The sequence below is a fragment of the Ciconia boyciana genome, chromosome 9 (genome assembly GCF_034638445.1).
Source record: "Ciconia boyciana chromosome 9, ASM3463844v1, whole genome shotgun sequence".
Classification (NCBI taxonomy): Eukaryota; Metazoa; Chordata; class Aves; order Ciconiiformes; family Ciconiidae; genus Ciconia; species Ciconia boyciana.
Window position 1 is genome coordinate 19,213,401 of NC_132942.1, and position 9,542 is coordinate 19,222,942.

The 9,542-nt window shown below is 61.4% G+C and overlaps 1 protein-coding gene across 1 annotated transcript; it reads left to right on the plus strand.

Moving 5' to 3' along the window:
- Nucleotides 1–1,848: 1,848 nt before the first annotated feature.
- On the plus strand, nucleotides 1,849–3,791 carry TLX3 (T cell leukemia homeobox 3). Its single transcript, XM_072873119.1, has 3 exons — nucleotides 1,849–2,269; nucleotides 2,675–2,918; nucleotides 3,581–3,791. The coding sequence occupies exons 1-3, from the start codon at nucleotides 1,849–1,851 to the stop codon at nucleotides 3,789–3,791; spliced, it is 876 nt and encodes a 291-aa protein (XP_072729220.1).
- Nucleotides 3,792–9,542: the final 5,751 nt, after the last annotated feature.

Consider the following 9,542-nt stretch of genomic DNA (forward strand, 5'->3'; position numbering starts at 1 on the left):
CCCCGGTTGCCTTTCCTTTTTTTTTTTCCCTTTCCTTTTTTCCCCTCCTTTTCTCTCCCTCTCTCCCCCCCCCCGCCCCGCCGCCTCCCCGCCCTCCCGGCCGGGCCGGCCGGAGCGGGGCCCCGAGGGCTGGGCGCCCGCGGCCGTTCCCGGTGGCGCTGGGCGGCCCCGCCCGGCCCCGCACCATCTTGCCGGGATCGTGTCAATCCGATTAGCTCCGCTCCGGGGGAGCGGCGGCTGATGGCGGCTCCGCTCGCACCCGCCGCACCGAGCGGGGACAATGCGATTACGCTGCCCGGGGCCGGGGGCGGCACCGGGGGGGTCCCCCCAGGGGGTGCGGGTGTTTAATAGCCGTGTTAATGGCCGCCGGGCGGGGCGGGGCGGGTGTCCCTCCATGCGGTGAGCCGGGGAAGTCCCCCCGACGGCCGCCGGCAGGGACGCGCCTCCGTCGGGGCCGGCGCTCCCCGCGCCGCGCCGGGAAAATTCAGCCGGCAGCTCCGCGGCGGCCGTCAGGGCCAGCGCCCGGCCGGACCCCGCGCCCCAGCGGGAAAGGCACCCCCGGCCCCCACACAGCTTCTGCCGCGGGGCCGAGGCGGCGAGCGCGGCGGAGCAAGAGCCGGCGCGGAGCGGGGCCGCGGCCCGCAGCTGCCGCCCTCCGCCGCCGGGCGGGCTCCGCGCGGCAGCGCCGGTGGCTCGGCGGGTCGGTCCGCGTTCGCTGCCGCTGCCGTCGGAACGATTCGGCGCGCTGCGGTAATTGAATCCTAAGGTTTAAAAACTAATCAAGTCCCTCCTGTCACCGCTCCGGCATCCCGGGATCGCCCTGCCAGGTGCTGATCAAATGCCATTACATTCTATTAACAGGGAAATTCTATTCCCTGTTTTCATTTCCCCTTATAAGAGGGAAACTAAGTAAATGCGGCTGAACGTTATTTAATTTTTAACGCCTTTAGTCCAATTTGGACGTTAGGGAGCGTCTGCAAACTCGCTCGGCGGCCGCGCCAGGCTCCCGCTGCCTGGGCGCGAATCGAGCCCAAACGGAATCCCGCCCGGCGGGGCCCCGGGCACCCCCCGGCCCGGCCCCGGGCACCGCCGCGGGCCGCCGCTCCGCGCTGCCGTCGGGGCGGGCGCCCGGCCTCGCCGTTCCAGCGTGGCTTGCCGCCCGCCCGGGGCCGGGCAGCCGCGGGGTGCCGGGACCGAGCCCCGCCGCGCGGGGCCGCCTCGGGTGGGGACGGCGCAGCGGCCGTCGGGGGCCGCGGCTCCGGCGGGCCGGCAGAAGGGCAGGGGCCGGGAGGCGTCGGGCGGCTGCGCCGGCCCCGCGGGGCGCGGGAAGGGCGCGGGACGGCGCCCCCGACGTGCCGGGCGGCCCGGCCCCGCGACCCGTCCCGCCGCCCCGGCCCCGACGGCGCCCCCGCCGCCCCGCCCCCGCCCGCCGCCGCGCGGCCCCATTGTTCGTGCGCCCCAGTGATGTCACCGCGGCGGCGGCGGGCCCCCGCGCCCGGGCGCGAGGCCGGTGCCGAGCGGCGGGAGCCAATGGGAGCGCAGAGGCTGGGCGGCGGCGGCCAATGGCGGCGGCGGGGGCGCACGCGGCGCGGGGCGCGCGGCGGCCCCGAGGAGATGACGGGGCGGCTGCCGGGGCGGCGCGCGCTCGGCAAAGTTTCCGCGCGGCGCACGCCGGGGCCGGCCGGGCCCGCGGAGCGCGGCGGAGCGGCGGCGCCTTTATAGCGGGCGCGGAGGGGTGCGCGGCGGCGGCGGCGGCGGCGGCGGCGGCGGCGGCGGTGGTGGTGGTGGTGGAGGAGGAGGAGGAGGAGGAAGAAGAGGAGGAGGAGGAGGAGGAGGAGGAGGAGGAGGATGGATCCGCCGGCGGGCGCGCAGGGCCAGCACCAGCACCAGCACGAGCCCATCAGCTTCGGCATCGACCAGATCCTCAACAGCCCCGAGCAGGAGAGCGGTCCCCCGCCGCCCCCCCGGGGCCCCGACGGCGCGACCTTCCTGGGCGGCCCCGGCGGCCGCGGCGGCGCGCCCTACCCGGCCCTGCCGGCCCCCTTCCCGGCCATCGCCGCGCCCTTCGAGGACTCTGGATCTTACAGTGTGAACCTCAGCCTGGCCCCGGCCGGCGTGATCCGGGTGCCGGCGCACAGGCCCATCCCCGGGGCCGTGCCGCCGCCCATCTCCAGCGCCATCCCGGCCATGCCCGCCGTGCCCAGCCTGGGCAGCCTCAACTTCCCCTGGATGGAGAGCAGCAGGCGCTTCGTCAAGGACAGGTTCACAGGTAAGGCGCCGGGGCGGAGCGGGGCGCAGCCCCCCGGCAACGAACGGAAAGGCAAATAAAAAATAGAAAACGAAATAGTAACAGTGATAATGCTAATAATAAAAGCAAAGGCGCCCCGCTGGATGTTTCCCTCCCCCGCGCTCGCAGCGATCCGAAAAACCGCTCTCCTGCCGGCGTGGATGGCGCGGCCGCCCCGGGGCTGGCGGCGGGGCGCCCCGGGGGGCGGCCGGGCCCCGCTCGCCTCCGCATCCCTTCGGCGAAATGTGGAAGCGGGACCTCGGGGAGACGCGGTTCCTTCGGGGGCCGGCGGGGCGGCGGGCGGCCGTCGGGCAGAGCCGCGGCCCCGGGGGGGCGGCCGGCACCGTGCGGGCGCGGGGCTGACCCCTGTGCTTCCCACCCGGGCAGCGGCGGCGGCGCTGACGCCTTTCACGGTGACACGGCGGATCGGGCACCCCTACCAGAACCGGACCCCGCCGAAGCGCAAGAAGCCGCGGACGTCCTTCTCCCGAGTGCAGATCTGCGAGCTGGAGAAGCGCTTCCACCGGCAGAAGTACCTGGCCTCGGCCGAGCGCGCTGCCCTCGCCAAGTCCCTCAAGATGACGGACGCCCAGGTGAAGACCTGGTTCCAGAACCGGCGCACCAAGTGGCGGTGAGTCCCGCGCCCCCGGGGCCGCCCCGTCCCGCCGCCGCCCCCGGCGGAGCTCCCCGCCCGCCGCCCCCGGGAAGCCCCGGCTCCGGCCGGGAGTGCACCCCTCGCCGGCCCCCGGCAGCGAAACGGTCGGGGGTGAATTTTATTATTATTATTATTATTATTATTATTATTATTATTATTATTATTATTATTATTTTGTTGTTGTTGTGGTTATCGTTATTATTGTTATTTATTTTTATCTTTTTCTTTCTTATAGTCCCCCATCCGGAAAACGGGGGGTTATTCGTAAAAACGAGGGATTATTCGAAAAGCGGGGAATTATTCGGAAAAACGGGGGAACATTGGGAAAACGGGGGAATATTCGGAAACGGGATTACTGGGAAACGGGGGGTTTCCAGGCGTTTCCCGCCGCCCGGAATCCCTCCGCTACAGGCCGAGCGGCTGCCGCCCGCCCGGCGGTGCCCAGTCCCGGTAGGAAGCGGCGCGCTGCCCCGCTGCCTGCCGGAGATGCGCCGGCCGCACCGCGCCTGGGGTCCGCGGCCGGCGGCGCCCGGTTCCCGCGGTCGCGCCCCCGCCACCGAAACGGCCGCTACCCGCGGAGCCCCGGGCGGAGCATCCCGGGGCGTCCCGGGGCGCGGGCTGAGCGTGTCCCCCGGCAGGCGGCAGACGGCGGAGGAGCGGGAGGCCGAGCGGCAGCAGGCGAGCCGGCTGATGCTGCAGCTGCAGCACGACGCCTTCCAGAAGTCGCTGAACGAGTCGATCCAGCCCGACCCGCTGTGCCTGCACAACTCGTCGCTGTTCGCGCTGCAGAACTTGCAGCCCTGGGAGGAGGAGAGCGCCAAGATCCCGCCGGTCACCTCCCTCGTCTGAGCCCGGCAGCCCGGGCACGCAGCGGACTCGCCCGCGGAGCTCGGCCGGCGGCTCTCCCCGCCCCCGGGGCCGCGGCTCGCCGCAGACGGGGCGGGCGCGGAGGCGGCGAGCGGCGCGGCGCCCGCGGGCCCGGTGCCCCGGGCGGGCCGGGGCCGGGGCCGGGGCCGGGGCCGCCGCGGCGCTTCCCCGAGGCCGGCGCGGAGCGGAGCCGCCGGGCGCTGCTGTCGCGGGGCCCCGCGCCCCGCTTGTATATTCGTGTCGATGTTCCACTAGGAAGGGAAATATGTCACTTTTTGTAAGAAGTGTTAATAATTTAATTTATTTATGCATCGAGATTTTGGGCACTATTAATATGGAATTATATAAAACCTCGATTATTTATATCGAAATCTGAACATAGGTATTTTGTGTTGGCTTTGGAACAAAAGGCTATTTTTTTTTCCTGTTCTGAGGATAGTCTAAAGAAAAAAATACCTACCTATCACTTAGCGGAGGGGACTAAGTGGAGCCGGTGATGACTCATTAGTTTAGGAAACCCTGTTAAGCTGAAAAGCGGTAGCTTCCATCTGTCCCAGGTGAAGTTAATGTCAGCTGTAATTTATTCACCGTAGTAATAAGGGCTCCTTTCAGGCAACACATACTCCGTTTTGTCCTCACCTTTCCAGCCGATGAGCTTTAGCGCACCGAAACAGCACCTGCACCCTCTCCTTTTGCCACCGATTCTAGAGAAAGCGCCTTATGTTTCATAATAAAGAAGATTTGGGGTTGACACAGACCATGTATAATACTTTGTACTTGCCGAGACGTGTAAATAAACGTTTTCTTTAAAAACGCCTCTCCGCTCCCTGCCTGTCGCCGCGCCGGGGAAGAGCCGAGCCCGGGGCCGAGTCGCTGCGGGGCGGGCAGCAGCCGGGAGGCCGCCGCGGTCGCTCGGCGGAGACGGAGGTGAGGAGCCAGCCGGGGCCGCGGGCGTCGAGGGGAGCGGGGACCGGGGGCGGCGGGCGCGGAGCGGGGCTCCGGCAGCGCACCCCGGGGCGCGCGTACGCGGTGCTGCCGGTGGCTCCGCCGGGGCCGAGGGGAAGCGGCCAGGAACAGCCCCGGGTCTGGGACAACGTCGGAGACGCCGCGTGGGAGCGAGTGAGCGGCCGGGCGGGACGGGGTGCAGGGCCCGCCGCTTCCCGGGGCCGGCGGCGTCGCCCGTGCGAGGCCTCGCCGGTCCGCGGTAATTTTTCCACCCCAGACCCGCGGTACCGAAACGCCTCCCGGCAGGCACCCAGCGGTTTTCGTTTTCCCTGCCTTTGCTGCGAGCACTCGCGCTGGCAGCAGGACGGCGTGCGGCCGCGGCCGTGCCCCGCCGGGGTGCCGGCTCCTCGGGAGCTCGCCAGCAGCGGAGCTCGTTTAACAGCCTGGGTGCGGGGGGATATTTTTAAGAACAAACTCCCGTAGTTCTGCGGGTCCAGGTGACCGATCCTCCAGCAAGTGGGTAGCTGCAAAAATGACATTTTTAGAAACCAGAGATGATCCTGGCGAGTTTCCCTCAGCCACGGACAGGACTCGGAGCACCCCGTGACCGCCGAGGGCCGCGTCCCGCGGGGAGGTTGGGCTCTGCCTCTCCCACGGCGGACGGGCGCAGCGCAGCCCCAGTCACCGTGGGTCTGCAGAAGTTTAAAGGCGTTCCTGGTTCTGGGCTCGCTGTTCCCCCGGCCGGGCTACGGCAAAGGGCATTTCAGGGGCAGTCAGTCACTCAGGGTGCGGGATTAAGAAAATATTTCCCCAGCTAGTCCTTTTCTCAGCGGTACCAGGGCACAGGCTCAGGTTGTAGCCGAGATTTGGTTTGTCGGGGGAAGGTTGTGGAGGTCCAAAGGCAGGGCCAAATTTTGTCACACCGTGGGTGATGGTGCTGGGACCGTGCAGCTGCTCGACTGGTACCATTCACCAGCCGCGAATATGCAGCCTGCGCTAGAAAACACCGATCGAGGGGAGGTGTCTCGCAGGGAAGAAAAAAAAAAAAACCCAACGGGGAAATCTATACCTGACTACAGGGCCTGGGGAAACGCCGCGCTCCTGCGGTGCGTGGCCCTGTCACTGTCCCCACACAGAGCCCTGCTGCTGCTGTGCATCAGCCAAAACCTTTCCCCGTCTGTTTCATGCGTTTCCCCACCGCGTTTCGCTACGCGGCGATGTGCTGCCGGTCTGCCGGCGCTGCCGGCCCCGCTGCGGAGTCCCTGCGCCGGGCAGGCGGCGGGGGCCAGACCGCAGCCCGGCGATGGGTCCTGCCCTGCTTATCTGCGCTGGGTTTGTCACCTGCTGGTCGCTGCTACTTGAGCACAGCGGCAGGGAATGTGGCTGCTCTCTGCATAAGCACCGTTTGCAGAGCAGAGAGGAGAAACCGAAGTACTGTATGCGGAACAGCCAGGAGAAATCCGCGTGTTAGCTAAAATGTGGAAGAGTCAAGCTCTCAATAATGCAAGGGGGTTGGAATAAACGGGTGTCCATATTCACATGTGTATTTGATGTTATGTTTTATCTGTACCCCCTAACATCTATAAACTGCGTTGTTTTCAAGTCAGCCTTGTTCTTTAACTGTTTGAGCGTCCCATGACCATAAACTTCCGTATCCCTGATTTCCCTGCAGTTTTTCCCAAAGTGCTGTAAGCCAGAAGCTGTGTATTTGCAGAGAGCATAATGATGCTGCATATTGCAGTAATCAGCTTTGTGGCAGGCGAGGATCTAGTGCAAAGCCACAGAGTGTTTACAGCCCTGTTATTAAAAGCAGCGCAAGTGGGTCTGAACTCGGCAGTGACAGCCCAGGCTGGGCTCGGGCGCTCCTCGCCGCTGCTGCCCGTGGGGTGTGCTGCAGGCAGTGGGATCAAGCCTCGGGGCACGCCAACTTTCCAAGGGACTTCAGAAACCAGTAGCTTCCATTTCAGCCATCTGAATAGTCACCAAATAGTGGGGCTTATATACTGGGAGCTGCATGCTTGGGCTTGCTGGGGCTATCGCTAGTGTCTTTGTTTCAGAGGAGCTGGTCTCGAGGTTTTGAGATGTGCTGAGCACGGGGGAGACAGGCTGCCTCGTGCATCCACGTCACGTAAGACAAGATTGCATGGGCGGTACGGGGGTACTGATGTGAGTGGTCATGCTGAAGGGGACAGAAGTGGGGGTTACTTCCAATTACCCTGTCCAGTAAACCTAGTGTTCATGGGAGCCTCAGGGAAACACCGGTGGGAACAAATACACAGTATTTCCCTCTCTGTGGATGAGAGCAGTGTTCCCTGCCAGCCTGATTCAGGTGCGACAGGGTTGTCCGATGGTCCCTGCTGTGTATCTCTGAAGGTCCATCAACAGACAAAGCCACCCATGGGGGCTTGCACGGACTGAAGTCCGACACTACCAGCTTGAGCCTCTCTGTCCCAATCAGGGGGATGTGGGTGCCCCATGGAGGAGAGGGCACCTTTTGGGGGCGGGCTGGCTGTTGTCCTGATCCTGTTGATTGTCCTGTCCATGTACTGCACTTGGGCTGTGTGGCGGACAACTCAAGTCGGGCTGTTGTGTACAGGCAGCAGTTTGACTTCCCAATTTCTGAAACAGCCTTCTTGCAGCATGGGCTCTGGCTAGTTGTGGGGGAGCGTGGTTTATCCCCCACCCTCCCACTCATTACTAAACGCTCCTTTACCTTCATGAAAGACTTCTTAAAACACTCCACTTAGCAGAGGATAAAGACCAGTGGTGTGCAGGCAGTGTGAGGGCAGCAGCAGCTCCTGCAACTGTATTGCAGCACGGCTAATTCAGGGGGTCATTTGAGCATAGGCAGTGTAAGTCTTGTGATAGAGGTGTGGTCCGAGAGTGCTGAAGATGGTGCACATCCCGTCAAGCTGAGGTTTGATATGTTGATGCTTGATGCTGCTATGAAATTGATAATTCTTAGCATCTGGATGATCTTTCTGAAACAGTCTTAAATCTGCAAGTGAAATGCTGTTTCCGTGCATGTGTGCCCTGGAAAGCCCACGCTGTGTATTCACATTCCCTCCTGTTTGGAAGTTTTAAGCCCAGGAAAACTCGTGTTTGCTAAACAAGGATGGAAAAAGACAATGAGAGTTAAGGATTATTGAATTATCAGTGGGACTTAGGTTTGGGCAGATGACTTTCTGAACTTTGCTTAATCATGTGTGTAAGTGATTTCCCACATAGGGCTGAGCAGCTGAGTGGGTGGATGCACAAGGCAGAGCTCAGGATAACTAGAGCCGCGTGGAGGAACATCAACCATTTCCTTGGAGTCCCTCCTGACTTTGCTTTAAGCCCAAACCCAAAGCAGCCCCTGTACCACGCTTGCATGCACAGGCACAACCCCTCTCAGGATAAAAATGGCTCTGTAATTTGCATCTCTCAGCATTATTTTGTGCCCAGGGTATTAGATGTTACGAAGTAATGCATGGTGATCAGATCTGTATAGGCAATTCTTTTCCTAAATGGGCCTTAAAATCAATGGGTTATTAGCTCTCCTTCTCCACTCTGTGATGAAAGCCCGGTCCTGTTAAACATGCAAACTACACTATATTCAAAGCCTTGGTTTACAAAAGTGTTTTGCTCAGCTAGGTCATAATTTAGCTCATTTATAGCTAAGATAAATAATACTGAGATTTACACCTTACGCCTATGAATTTTCCTTGAAGCATGTATTTCTGCACTGCGATCATCACCGCTGCTGCTGAGGAGTAATTTAAGGGCTGTGACTCACCCAGGTGAGCACTTGCTTGTATAGCTGCTCCTCCTCAATTGGTAGCATCCCTCCTCATGTGTTGCCTGAGCAAGTTGGACCAGGTGGATGAAGGTATTTGCCTTCTGTGCAGGTGGGCATTTTTGGGAGAGGGGCTATACACACCATTTGCTTTAGACTATTTGGGGCATTTCCCTTCAGTGCTGTGTGTTTCCCTTGCCCACTCTCTTGAGTCCATTAAGCTCCTAACTTTTTCCTGACTCACAGCAGCAGAATAAGTATTTCTACTTGGTGCCCACTTGTTTTTGAGGATCTGAGTTTGCCTCCTGGAGGCACTCAGTTAGCTTTGATGGGGAGGGCTATAGTACAGTTGGTGGCAGTTTGGCACCTATGTGCTTTCCCCCTTTTTTGGGGGGGGTTTCTTTGCATTTCTAGGCATTTCAGTACTCTTAAAAATCTGCTGCTAAGGTTAGAACTGCAATGGTATTTAGATATTTTACTCCTGTTAATTTTGTTTAAGGGTAAGAGATAAAATACTCTTTCCAAGCCATAGCGGAAAACAGGAGCTAGCTGCCTAAAGGCATCTCTGTATCATGCATTCAGAAATGTCCACGCGTCCTTTCTAGGATGTGCCCAGAGCTGGAAATGCTGGGGAGTGTGGAACAGAGACGTCTGAGATTGGTCTCACACCCTTTAGGCAGCATGGATTAATGTTTTGGCACTTCTGCGGGAGTGATGTGTTGCTGCGCTCTGTGCTGGGTGGTCTGAGCCCAGCAAATTGCTGCCATGTTGGATGTCCAGGCGCTGTGCTCCACTGCATGGTGGTCTGAGCTTGCTGGGGTGCTGAGTGGAGCAGTTTCTCAACACCAGACCTTAGGCCATTCTTCAAAATACCTTCAAAACTATAAAATAAAATTAGAAAAAGTGAAATCTGCCTCTGGATTGTGGACTCGCACAGCAGATCTCCTGGGAACATTTGGAGTATCTATACAGACATCAAGGGTACTGTGTTGATCCTTGGTGAACTTTCCAAC